The sequence below is a fragment of the Miniopterus natalensis genome, chromosome 11, assembly GCF_054644295.1.
Source record: "Miniopterus natalensis isolate mMinNat1 chromosome 11, mMinNat1.hap1, whole genome shotgun sequence".
Classification (NCBI taxonomy): domain Eukaryota; kingdom Metazoa; phylum Chordata; class Mammalia; order Chiroptera; family Miniopteridae; genus Miniopterus; species Miniopterus natalensis.
The window spans coordinates 44383317-44397411 of NC_142091.1; the positions used below are offsets into that span (position 1 = coordinate 44383317).

Below are 14095 nucleotides of genomic sequence, written 5' to 3' on the forward strand. Positions count from 1 at the left end.
ACATTAATGCCATTCCATAGGGTCCTTCTTATGTAATTCTTTTTAAAATGATTTGGATAGACAGTGTGTGTACTATTTCTATTTTTCCCCCCTGACTGGTAGGACCCCCATCTTTTAGATTAAAAGTAAGTTCCTTTTGTAAATTATTTTAGGGCATAGGACAAAATATTTTATTACAACAAAACTTTTGAGACTAGCATATTCTGATATAAAAATATAGCTCTGTCTTACTTGTGAAAATAGATGTCCTAAAATCCTAAATAGGATATTGATTTTATGAGCCTAGTAAGAGAGATTTATTCTAGGAATGCAAGAATGGATCAACAGTAAGAAATCAGTTTTTGTGATTAACTCTTATATGAAAAGAGAGACCTGTAACCATCTTTGAGGATGTCATTCCTGCTTTAAATTAAGAATCCTGGAATCAAAATTTTCTTAAGTTGATAAAAAAAATGTTTATTAGAAATCCACAATAAATATCATACCTTGTGGTGAATATGTTCTCAGTTATTTGGGAATAAGATAAGGATGCCCACTGTCATTGCCACAATTCTCCAGTGTAGATAACCTAACCAAATTTGCCTGTGTATACTAAAAACAAGAAATGTGGATTGAAGGAAATACTTTTTGTAGGTTTTATGAAGAATAAAAGTGGAATTTTCTTTTGTAAGGATTTTAAAAATTATTAATTCTGGTTTTAATTTAGTATACGCTACCACTGGAGCTGATAAACCAACAGAACCTGACACAATGGATAGAAATTTTAAAGACTGTTGTGAACAGGGATGTACCTAATGTAAGTCTCTTTTGTGTTCTCTTATATTACTAACCATAAATACTTAGTCATCTTTCGAGAATTTTAACTGCCATTTCCTGTAACATTTTTTATTAACTTACATAATTCACGACGCAAATTTTTCTAGATAGACACCATTTCATTGTTTACATATGTGCATATACTAAGTAAAAATTCGTGAAGGGTTATTTTATATATTATTGTTTAAATGCTTATACATCTCTGTTAATTTCATTCTAATCCTTCTGTTTCTTATCTTCTCTGTTTTAATTAAGAGCTCATGTGTCACCTCACATATTTATAAATTTTTCTTGTTATGTGAACTTTCAAGATCTACTCTTAGCAACCTTCAAATATATAACAATATTGTTAACTACAATCATTATGCTATACATTATATTCCCAGAACTTAGAATGGGAAATTTGTGCCTTTGACCATCTTCCTAATGGTTATTGTAGTAGTCATTTTATAGTATATACATATATCAAATCATTATGTTGCATACCTTAAACTAACATAATGTTATATTTTTTAAAAGGTCCATAGCTAGATTTTTAGCCTAATAATTTGTCAGACATCTGTGAATGGGAAAGAACTTATAAGTTGATCAAACTTCATAATTATGTTACTTGTTTTTTAAAATAACTATGGAGATATAAATCACATAACATAAAACTTACCCTTTCAAAGTGTCTCATTCAGTGGTTTTTAATTCATACACAACTGTCCAACTGTGGATTTTTTAAACATTTAATCATAGTTTTTAAAATAACCATGATTTTTCTTTATAATTTAGTTCAGCAATTTTCAACCGGTGTGCCTCTGAAGAATTTTAACACATGTAGTACCTGATTAGTCAAAAGCACTGACCTCTTTTCCCTTAGATTGTCACATTTAAAAAGTGACAACAGCCAGTACAATAGCTGTCCAGTGTGAATGAATCAAAATTATACCTTTTTTTTCTCAGATCAGCAAAAAGTATATTTATTTTTTGGTATGCTGCAGAATTTTAGTAATTAGTTTATGTGTGCCATGAAGTGAAGAAGGTTGAAAATCACTGGTCTAGTTTTCTAGAGAGGTAGGGGAATTTACAGTCCTGAACACCTAGTAGGTTTTTAGTGCTTTTACTAACATACCTTATTTAATCCTCGAAATAAAAAACTGCAACATTGGAAAACTAACATCCTGCTGATTTATTTTAAACAGACAGGGAAGAGTTATGTAACTTATCCAACGTAATTTTATTAGTGGTGTAAGTAAAACTAACCTCCTGTTTTGTAGTGTATTGCTTAAATTTTTATTTAAAAAACAAAACTACAGAAGAAATAAATAGAACATTTTTCTCACTCCATAGGAAACTAGTTTTATGTGTATTTTTCTGTGCACACTTAATACATCTATGTAAAATATAACTAAAAGTTTTTATATATATTCTGTACCTTTGAGTATAATTTATAATATAAACATGCACCTATTACAAGAAAATAGTTCAGTGAGTTATGACAGTCACATTGCACCCATGTACACATCACCTAGAATGTTTATTCCTGGCTTGTTCTGGTCATCCCTACCATCACCATTCTTATTTCTAGCACCATAGATTAGTTTTGTCTATTCTAGAACTTAATATAAAAGTATCTTTTTGTATGTGCTTTTTAAAAAAATATATCCAGATATATTATGTTTTGTTGTGGTAGTTTGTTCCTTTTTATTGCTAAATAGTATTTCATTAGATGGATACACTACCGTTTATATGCAAGTTGGATGTACTGGTTGATGGACATCTCCATGGTTTCAGAATTTTAGTATTAGATAAAGCTGCTATGAATGTTCTTACACAAGTCTTTGTGGTCACATATACTCATTTTTCTTGAGTAAGTACTGAAGAATGGAATTGGGTCATAGCGTAGGTGTATGTTTAATTTTATACCTTCCAGAATGACTTCCCAAGTAGTACCATTGTTCTCACTGGCAATGTATGGGAGTTTTAATTGCCATAACTTAAAAATATGTCATAGATGACTTAGGTAAATATCATGATCCAGTCTGTTTGTCTTTTATGGATATTCCATAATTAAACATCCTCTTACTAATGAAAAAGTCTTGCGATTTTTCACTATTACAAATAGTTTTGCATATGAATATTCTCGTGTGTGTGTGTGTGTGTGTGTGTTTATACTAAGATTTATGAAACTAAGATTTCTGAAATGAATTTCTTGTACCCTTTTGATTCAGACTATACAGGTTTTGATTAAGCTACTTGCCATGGCCTTGAATTAATTTGGGCCTTGACTAAAATGTTCAGGTTTAAGATTTTTAAAAAAAATTTATTATTTTTTTCCAAATTGTGAGAGAAAGTTCATCTAGAAAGTTACAGAGGTGTAGTAGAAATGAGCCAGCTGGACTGTGTAGGCTCAGGAAACAAGTTACAGAAGCAAAAGGAAGGGCCCTTGGGCTTAAGAGAGGGAAAGGCAAAGGTAACGGGCTTAGTGGGGGGAAGAGGAGGAAAGGAAAGGCACAGGCGTTCTCCCAAGAGGAGAGCGCCTAACAGAATTTTAAAAAGCATATCCTTCATAAAAGGTAGTTGAAGCAGTGGAAGTGCCCCTTATATTTAAATAAGGGTTAGTACTTTTTCAAATCCAGCTTTTTATTATGGAAGGCCAACAGTAAAGGAACATTCATGTTTTTGAGAATCTGTTCTCACCTCATACTGTTTGTCTTAGATTATATCATCTCTTACTATCATTAAATAAATGTCTCTTTAAGGAAACACTTCAAGTTGAAGAAGATGATAGACCTGAATTACCATGGTGGAAATGTAAGAAGTGGGCTTTACATATTTTAGCAAGGCTTTTTGAAAGGTAAGCTCCCAGATATATGATGATTTAAGTTTATTTTTTCAGGCTTTTAGTTTTATAAGTGTTGATATAAAGTAGTATAAAGAAACAATGGGCATTTTCATTTTCTTTTAGATATGGAAGTCCTGGCAATGTTTCCAAGGAGTATAATGAATTTGCTGAAGTATTTCTGAAGGCATTTGCTGTTGGTGTCCAGCAAGTAAGTCTAAGATAATTTTTCTAAGTAGAAACATGGCATTATTAGGTTAACTTCTGTCTTGCTTGTTTTATTAGAAATTAAAATAAAATAACGAAGCCCTGGCTGTTGTAGCTCAGTTGATTGGAGCGTTGTCCCATGCACCTAAGTGTCACAGGTTCGATCCCCCGGTCAGGGCATGTATGGGACACAACTGATTAATGTTTCTCTCTCACATCGATTTTTCTCTTTCTCCCCCTCTCCCTTCCTCTCTAAAATCAATGAAAAACAAACAAACACACACATCTTCGGGTGAGGATTAAAAAAAAGAGTTAAAGCCTGGCCGGCATGGCTCAGCAGTTGAGCATCAATCTATGAGCCAGGAGATCATGGTTCAATTCCCAGTCAGGGCACATGCCCGGGTTGCGGGCTTGATCCCTGTTGGGGCACGTGTATGAGGCAGCCAGTCAATGACTCTCTCTCACCGATGTTTCTATCTCTCTCCCTCTCCCTTCTTACTGAAGTCAATACAGACTTTTTTTTTTTTTTTTAATAAAAGACTTAAAAATAATAACTGATTACATGTTAATATAGAATACATTTTTGTTAAAAATAACTACTTTCCAAAAATTATCTTTAATGTCAGGTATAATAAAAATCATCTGTTTACTCATCTACATCTATATTCAGTCTTTTAATTTGTTTCAGTGGACATAAAGATGTAAGTTGGGAAGTAAGTTGAGAAAGGAATAAAGTATTTTAACAGAAATAAGAAGTTGGTAAAGGAAAGAATGTTTTAATAGACTTTTACATAGTTGTGGAAATTCTTTAATATCACACCAAAATTTGAAAGTATAGTGTGGGTTTTTTTGTTAGTTTGTTTTTAGTTTTTTAAATTGTTGACACTATTACAGATGTTCCAACAGTGTAGTTTCTTAAAGGTTAATTGCAGTGTAGTGTTTAAAACTAACTGAACATTTTATATTCCATTACAGTAACACCCATTGGTCTATGTAGCACTTTGGATACATACATGATTTTGTAACATCCTGCACTGGCCATTTAGAGAATGTTAACTCATTGAGTTAATGCAGATTTTCCTAATGCTAATACATTTCATTTTGCAATTTAAAAATCACATTCGTGCCCTGGCCAGTGTTCTCAGTGGTTAGAGCGTTGGCCCACACACCAAAGGGTCTTGGGTTCCGTTCCCAGTCAACCAATCGAAATGTCTCTCTCACATCAGTGTTTCTCCCCACCTCCCTCCCTCTCTCCCACTCTCTCTAAAAGCTCAATGGGGAAAAAATCCTTGGGTGGGGATTAACAATAAATCAATAAATTAAATTGATAAAATAAAAATTACATTTGTTAAATATCACCACCAGTCTCATCAGAAATATTTTAAAATAATTTTTCCTTGAAAGCTCGGATTTTAACACAAGTAACATATTGTTGGTTATTTTGCTTGAAGTGACAAGCTGATTTTGTTCATTTTTCGAGGCAAAAATTATGCCATACACAGACAGGGTCTAAATATTTCTTGTTCATTAAGGACTTTTCTTTTAAGGGCATTCTTAAGGAAAGCTTGTTCTGTAATTTTGTGGCTGTAAAGAATATGATGACTGCTAATATACTTCAGTGCCACTCCCTTGATTCATGTTAAGTACAGAAAGTTTTACCACCATTGCTTTTGTACCATCAGTGCAAATGTCAACACAGTAAAAAGGGCGTATAATGACTTAGCATTGTTATGAAAATAGTGTTAACCTTACAGAACCTTTGAGAGGTATATAACCCAGATTTTGACAATCGCTGTTCTGAAATATGAAGTAAAATGAAAACTTGCCAGGCATTCAGTAGGTAGGTGAGTGGTTCAGTAAGGTTTTCCTAGAAGGTGATTTTAGCAATATAGGGATGTTTCCGAGTATCATGGTATGTTCAGTAAATAGCATGTGATTTTCCCTTCTTTTTATATTTAATCAGAAACTAGTCTTTGACATATTATTACTTCAATTTGTTTATTTAGGTGCCTTGGGAATAAATGTGGTTCTCCAATATATAATTTAAAAAATTGCTTTCTTCGCCCTGTCTAGTTTGGCCTAGTGGTTAGAGCATCAGCCGGTGGACTGAAGGGTCCTGGGTTCTATTTCCACAAGGAGCACATATCTCCATTGCAGGCTGGATCCCTGGTCTGTGTCTGGCGTGTGCAGGAGGCAACCAATCTATGTTTTTCTTTCGTATTGATGTTTCTCTCTTTCCCTTCCTCTTTAAAAAAAAAAAAATCAATTAAAAAAATAACTTTCTTCTTAAAAGTATATGTTTATGATTTTATGGTGATGACCTGGATATTGAGGTGTCAGATGTTTTTGCAGGCTTGTAAGTGGTTAATTTTCTATTTAAATTTTGTTTTTTTCCAAAAATTTTTTCCAAAGGTTTTATTGAAGGTGTTATATCAGTACAAGGAGAAGCAATATATGGCTCCTCGAGTTTTGCAACAGACATTAAATTATATTAATCAAGGAGTTTCTCATTCACTCACCTGGAAGAACCTGAAGCCTCATATACAAGTAATAATTTTCTATCAGAAATGTTTTCTAGAAAATATGGAAATAACATTAGTTACCGTAAAGATTTAAAATGCATTTTTTTGTTGTCTTGTGTTGCTTACTGTAGTCCCAGTTATTGTTTTGAGAGTAGACTAGAAAAACAAGATAAAACACCTTGCATAAACTTATAAAAAGTATTTTGTGAATGTTCAGATTATCTTTTCATCTAAAACTCTTCTTACTGTTGGATTAGGATTAGTTAATATTTTAGTAATGTAATTTGGAATAAGCAAAGGACTATTTTACCAGATTGATTTGGGGGAAATTGGCTTTATATTATTTTTATGAGTAATTTTTTGCTTTACCTAGAACTGTAGGGCTTGATGAACTAAAATTTCATGTTGTATTTTCTCAAAATACTTAATTGCTGCCTATGTACACATTTTATTTCATAATTGTTGCATAGAGAGAAGAATACATTGATAGTTGATCTGACAGTGAAAAACGTTTGATCTTAAGTTTTTAAAAATACATATTATAGATTATAGGGTTAATTTTGTTTTACCACTTATCAGAAATTTTAAGGTTTAAATTTCAATACCCACTTAAGGTTGTTACTTTCTTAACTTTTAAATTGCAGGGCATTATCCAAGATGTTATTTTTCCATTGATGTGCTATACAGATGCTGATGAAGAACTTTGGCAAGAAGACCCTTACGAATATATACGCATGAAGTTTGGTAAGGAATTTTTACATTTTTAGAAATAAAATGTCAGTTAAGGTTGTATATAGTAAACCTTAAAGGGGTATCAGGGCCTCTTACCTTTGGTACTCAAAAATCTTGTTTCAGTGTAATTTATTCATTGTTTAGACCAGCAATTTTCAGCCTTTTTCATCTCATAGCACACATAATTACTAAAAATTCTGCAGCACACCAAAAAATATATTTTTTGCCTGTCTGACCGAAAAAACAGGTATAATTTTGATTTCATTCACACCAGACTGCTATTGTTGTGTTGGCTGTTGTAATTTTTAAAAAATATATGTTTTTATTCATTTTTAGAGAGAGAGGAAGGGAGAGGGATAGAGACAGAAACATTGATTGGCTGCCTCCTGCATACCCCCTACTGGGGATCAAGCCCAAATCCCGCGCATGTTCCCTCACAGGAAATCAAACTGGTGACCTCTTGGTTCATGGGTCGTCGATCAACTACTGAGTCACACCAGCTGGGCTGTTGTCATTTTAAATATTTTTGCGGCAAACCAGTTACAAATCACTGCTTTAGACTTTTGGGGAGGGGAGCTGTTCATTAATTATGGCATTTGATAATTTTTAGCAGACGTAGGTTTAGTAGTGTTACTAAGTAGTTAGATGTGCTTCTGACACATGCCAAAACTATTAGAAATTCAAGATTATACCTTAACATTTAGTGTCTAAACTATACTTTTGGATCCCATGTCAGTTATCATATATGTGGGTATTGAGAAGATGCATTCCAGAAGCTGGAGTCACTTGGAACTGAAGAATTGTAATTTAGCCTGGCTGACGTGGCTCAGCAGTTGACCACTGACCTATATGATCCAGGAGATCATGGTTTGATTCCCCGACAGGGCACATGCCCAAGATTTGGGCTTGATCCCCAGTAGGGGACGTGTGTGAGGCAGCTGATCAGTGACTCTCATCATTGATGTACCTATCTATCTCTCTCCCTTGATCTCTCTGAAATCAATAAAGACATATTTTTTTTTAAAAAAAAACCCAAAAAACAAAGAATTATAATTTGACTAATGTTGAATATTGGTCCTTCTTCCTAGCAAAATCTTACGTATTTTGTTATTTTTTTTATTATTGGCTTAAAATAACATATTAATTATCTCAGTTTCTGAGAGTCAGGGATCTGTGCATGGCTTAGCAGAATTCTCTGCTTCAAGATCTCTCATAAAGTTGCAATCAAAGAATCTTATGTACTTTTAGTAGTTTGTACTTTTGTGACACTATTGTGAATTAGTAGTGTTCTGCGTGAAAGAAAATAATCATTAGGAGAAATTGATGGATTATTAACATTTAACTTGTACAAAAAAGACATGGAATCAGGCTTTTGCAAAATTATATGGGTAATTGCGTTCATTTTTATATTCACCTTGTGTGAAAATTTAGCAAAATTTTAATATCATTTATAAATTACGTGGCAGTGTTTGTTGAAGAAATTACTGTTTTCTATATTTAAATTTATTCTCTAGATGTGTTTGAAGATTTCATTTCTCCTACCACTGCTGCCCAGACACTTTTGTTTACAGCCTGTAGTAAGAGGAAAGAGGTAGGCTATTTAATGTGTGCAATATTTTTGCTTTAATATTTAAAATTCTTTCAGATACATTGCTTTTAATGTTAGCCATTTGTAAATCATTTTGTCATTAATGTTTTTTAAGGATATTGGTTTATCCAATAAAGTATTACTTTTCTCTTTTTAATCTAGGTACTGCAAAAGACTATGGGATTTTGCTACCAAATTCTTACAGAACCAAATGCTGATCCTCGAAAAAAAGATGGAGCCCTGCATATGATTGGCTCTTTAGCTGAAATACTTCTGAAGGTATTTAAGTGTGTGTGCACACAGTTTAGTAACAGCTTTATTGAGATACAGTTTACATACCATAAAATTGGCCTATTTAAAGTGTACCATTCAGTGGTTTTTTTCTTATATTCACAGAGTTTATCACTCCAAAAAGAAACCTTATTAGTACTTACTCTTTTCTCTGAGTCCTCGCAGCCCTAGGATATTCCTAATCTATTTTATTTTTTCTCTATGGATTTGCCTACTCTGGACAATCATATAAATGGAGTGATACAACATTTGGTTCTTAATGAGTGGCTTTTTTTACTTAGCATAATATATTCAAAGTTTATCACATTTTGACATGTCACAGTATTTCTTTTCCTTTTTATTGCCAAATAATATTCCAGGAATTACATGGATATACCACATTTTATGTTTATCATTTGATGGACCTTTGCATCATTTCCAGTTTTTGACTATATGAACAATGAAGCTATAATCACTTGTGTACACATTTTTGTGTGGATGTATGGTTTTGCTTCTTTTTTGGTAATACATACCTAGAAATCAAATTGCAGGTTATATTTTGAGAAACTGCCAAAGTGTTTTTCCGTAGTGGCTGGCTGTATCATTTTGTATTTTCACCAGCAGTATATGAAGGTTCCAGTTTCTAAGTCCTCATCAATACTATTATCTGTCCTTTTTGTTACAGCCATCCTAGTTGGTGTCAGATGGTTTCTCATTATGCTTTTAATTTATATTGCCCTGTGACTAATGAATGATGGAGAATCTTTTTATATGCTTATTGGCCATTGTATATCTTTTGAGAAAAGTCTATTCAAATCCTTTGTCTACTTTTAATTGGGTTATTGTCTTTGTTGTTGAATTGTAGAGTTCTCTATGTATTCTAAATACTAAAACCTTTTTCATATATATGATTTGCAAGTATTTTCTGCCATTCTGTGGGTTATCTTTTCACTTTCTTGATGGTGTCCTTTGAAGTATAAGTTTTGATGCGATTTTGAAATGATGTCCAGTTTTTCTATATTTGCTTTTGTTGCATGGTTTTCATCTGTGTCTGATAGCAGTGTCTGTCTGTGTTTTGCATTCAGATCTTGCTGAAAGTACTTCTTTTAGTGTGAGTTTTCTTTTCATGTTACAAGAGAATTATAAAATAGTGGGGTGGTTTTTCCTCAAAAAATTGATCTTTAAGGAAATTTATGTACATGAATGGATTCGCAGCCTAGGAACATCATGCTTTTGTGACACATTTTCTAGGAAAGAATGAATGATTGAATTAGATTTATCTTTAGAATCCTCAACTTAATTGTACACATTGTGTCTAACTTCTTCATAAATAAGATCTGAGATTTGTTTTCACTTAAAAGTAAATGAGATTTATTCAGATTGTAAGTAAATACTTAGTCACAATACAACCAACTCCCAGTAGCCTTGCTCCATGTGATGCTCTATTGAATTTGTCACCGTTAATTTGTGGTTATATTTTCTATATCTTTCAGCTTTATTTTACCTGACTAGCCATCCTTCTCTTAGTTCATAAAGTATAAATTAAAGACAGTAATTATTTGTATAGAAGGCTGGATTCTCTTGCCACATTCAAATATTTTGCTTTTATTTTTAAATAATTTCAGATTTACAGAAAAATTGCAAAGATAGTTCTCATTACTCTTCACCCAACTTCCCCTAATGTTAACATTTTAGATAGCTATGCCATAGTTCTCAAAACCAGGAAATTAATATGATAGTATAAACTAATCTACAGACCCATTTCACATTTTATAAGATTTTCCACTAATGTCCTTTCTGGTCCCTGATTCATTCCAGGATCCCACATTGTGTTTAGTTCTCATGTCTCATTAGTCTGCTTAAGTTTTTTAGTATTTATCAGTTTTTAATGTTAATTTAATATGCAGTTGGAGCCCAGCCAGGCGTGGCTCAGTGGTTGAGCATCAACCTAGGATCCAGGAGATCGGGGTTCGATTCCCAGTCGGGGGCATGCAGGAGGCGGCCAGTCAATGACTCTCTCATCATTGATGTTTCTGTCTCTCTCTCCCTCTCCTTTCCTCTCTCTGAAATCAATAAAGATATATTTAAAAAAGAAAAAAAAAAAAAATATATATATATATATATGCAATTGGATGAACTCTTCTTAAAAACATGTTACTGTTTAGAAAATACAAGTATCTTTTTAGATACTCAAATTATTACCTTAAAAGCAGGATATCTCAATCTATTTTATGTTCATTTAGAACCTTTCCAGGGTTTTTTTCAGTATAATAACTTTATAAGAAAAAGTTTTATGAAGTAAGGATTAAATTAACCATACTCCATTACTCAAACATCATTGCTGCTAAGATTTGGTGCAGTTGCTTTCTAAACAAATGATATAAAAAGTTAGAGTATTTTGTGTTTTATAATGGTAAAGTTTTTCAGAATAAGAAAATTGGATGTGGATCCTGTAGTTCAAAGAACCAGAATAAATGTATGTTTTAACATCAATATCACCTTTAACACTGGTGTATCGATTCGGCATTTGAGAAGATTATATTTGGAACTCTTTCAAAAATAATTTTTGTTTATATTTACAGAAAAAGATATACAAAGATCAGATGGAATACATGTTGCAGAATCATGTATTCCCTCTCTTCAGCAGTGAACTAGGCTACATGAGAGCAAGAGTAAGTTTTAATGCTGTACTAATTTATATATTTACATCTTGTAATGAATGACTGCTTATATGAACTTTTAAATGGAAACTTTATAATGTTCACTTTAAAAGCCATATTTTATTTTAGACTTCTGTTTTATGTAAATCTTTAAATGGCTGATGTAATGTGTGCATAGTTTTTATCTGTGTCTGATAGCAGTGTCTGTCTGTGTTTTGCATTCAGATCTTGCTATCCACACAAACATCATACAGCCAAAGAGTAAGTTGGGATCATAGTACTGGTCTAGTGTTGTCTCATTGGACAGAATTTACCACTGGCCAGCCTCCAAATTCCCACACAGAACTTTGGGAATAGAGATACTGTATAGCTTTTGGAAATTTAATGTAAGATGTCTATAATAACTTACTGCATGTTTTTTTAAAAGGCTTGCTGGGTCCTTCACTATTTTTGTGAAGTGAAGTTCAAAAGTGACCAGAACCTGCAAACAGCCTTAGAGCTGACACGGAGATGTCTAATTGATGATAGGGAAATGCCTGTGAAAGTGGAAGCTGCTATTGCACTTCAAGTGTTGATCAGCAATCAAGAAAAAGGTAAAGGGGTTATATCTCAAAAAACAGTGCAATGTTTTTCCTCATAACCGTACAAGGCATAATCCTAGATACGTGACATACTCTTCCTTTTTATGTGGAAGTATCTCTTTTTTTACTTTGGTGTATGTTGTATCAGGTTTTAAGGAGTTTTAGCTGTTTTGGCCTTAATTTTGTTTTCCTCTTACAGCTAAAGAATATATCACACCATTCATCAGACCTGTAATGCAGGCTCTTCTTCACATTATAAGAGAAACAGAAAATGATGATCTTACCAATGTAATTCAGAAAATGATCTGCGAGTATAGTGAAGAAGTTACTCCTATTGCAGTAGAAATGACACAACATTTGGTATGTTATTTCAACCAGTCATTTATGCATTACTTATAGAAAGTATTTTCATAGAGCTTACTGTATTATCAGACACTACTGTAAGCCCTTGATATATATATATATATATATATATATATATATATATTTAACTTGTTTAATTCTCACACAATCCTTGTGAGGAATATTCCTATTTTGAAAGAAAATGTGAAGTATAAAAAGGTTAAGTATTTTGCCCATAGCTAGAATGTCAGGGGCTAGGATTCACATCCGAGCCGTATGCCTTTACAAAATACACATTGTTTTTCCCCCCCCTTCTTTTTAAAGTATATCTTTATGGATTTCAGAGAGAGGAAGGGAGAGGGAGAGAAATAGAAACATCAATGATGAGATGTTTGATCGGCCTCCTACTGCACGCCCCTCACTGGGGATCTAGCCTGCAGCCCAGGCATGTGCCCTGACCGGGAATCGAACTATGATCTCCTGGATCATATGTCGATGCTCAACTGCTGAGCCATGCCAGCCAGATGCAGTGCACATTCTTAACTGCTACTTCACATTGCATTATGATTGCTTGATTCCTGAAATATTTTGAACCAACTTCAAGATGAAGGAGGCATTAGATGTAAATGTTTTTATATTTCTGCTAAGTATTGAGGTTTCAAGAATCTAACTCATGATATTTGCTGTGGATTTAAGTTAAAGCAAAGAGTTTTGTGAATCCACACATTTCTGATTTAAAAAAAAAACTCAGCAAAGCGGAAATAGAGGGAACATACCTCAACATAATAAACGCCATAAATGACAAACCCACAGCCAACATCATACTCAGTGGATAAAAATGAAAAGCAAAACAAAACAAGGATGTCGGCTTTCACCACTCTTATTCAAAATAGTACTGGAAGTCCTAGCCATAGCAGTCAGACAAGATGAAGAAATAAAAGGCATCCAATTGGAAAGGAAGAAGTAAAACTGTCATTATTTGCAGATGACATGATACTGTATATTGAGAACCCTAAAGATTTCACCAAAAAACAACTAGAACTGATAAATGAATTCAGTAAAGTTAGCAGGATACAAAGTAAATGTTGAGAAATTGGTTTCATTTTTATACACCAATAATGAACTTTTAGAAAGGGAAACTAAGAAAATAATCCCATGTACAATTGCATTTTAAAAAATACCTAGGAATAAATGAAATGAAATAAACAGAAGCATATGCTGTTTTCATGGATAGGAAGAATTAACATCATTAAAAGGTCCATACTAAAAGCAATCTATAAGATTCAACACAATTCCTATCAAGATACCAATGGCATATTTCACAGAATTAGAACAAATATTCCAAAAATTTACATGGAACCACAAAGGACCCCAAAAAGTAACATCAGTCTTGAAAGAACAAAATTGGAGAAACCATGCTACCTGATATCAAACTATACTACAAGGCCATATTAATCAAAACAGCATGGTACTGGCATAAAAACAGAATATAAATCAATGGACCAGAATAGAGAGCCCAGAAATCCATGTTTTTATGGTCAATTAATATT

The 14095-nt window shown here is 32.9% G+C and overlaps 1 protein-coding gene and 1 non-coding gene across 2 annotated transcripts in view; both read left to right on the forward strand.

The window, feature by feature from the left end:
• The window catches only part of IPO7 (importin 7), a 49314-nt gene that overhangs the window by 22195 nt on the left and 13024 nt on the right, over positions 1 to 14095 (forward strand). The window contains exons 6-15 of the mRNA XM_016206621.2: positions 707 to 796; positions 3564 to 3658; positions 3770 to 3854; positions 6263 to 6397; positions 7017 to 7116; positions 8619 to 8695; positions 8855 to 8971; positions 11545 to 11634; positions 12050 to 12215; positions 12403 to 12563. Coding sequence (XP_016062107.1) covers positions 707 to 796; positions 3564 to 3658; positions 3770 to 3854; positions 6263 to 6397; positions 7017 to 7116; positions 8619 to 8695; positions 8855 to 8971; positions 11545 to 11634; positions 12050 to 12215; positions 12403 to 12563 — 1116 coding nt within the window. The remainder of the gene's footprint in view (positions 1 to 706; positions 797 to 3563; positions 3659 to 3769; positions 3855 to 6262; positions 6398 to 7016; positions 7117 to 8618; positions 8696 to 8854; positions 8972 to 11544; positions 11635 to 12049; positions 12216 to 12402; positions 12564 to 14095) is intronic.
• Positions 11783 to 11967, forward strand: LOC148092003 (small nucleolar RNA SNORA23). Its single transcript, XR_015715387.1, has one exon. It is a non-coding gene; the product is annotated as a small nucleolar RNA SNORA23 (small nucleolar RNA).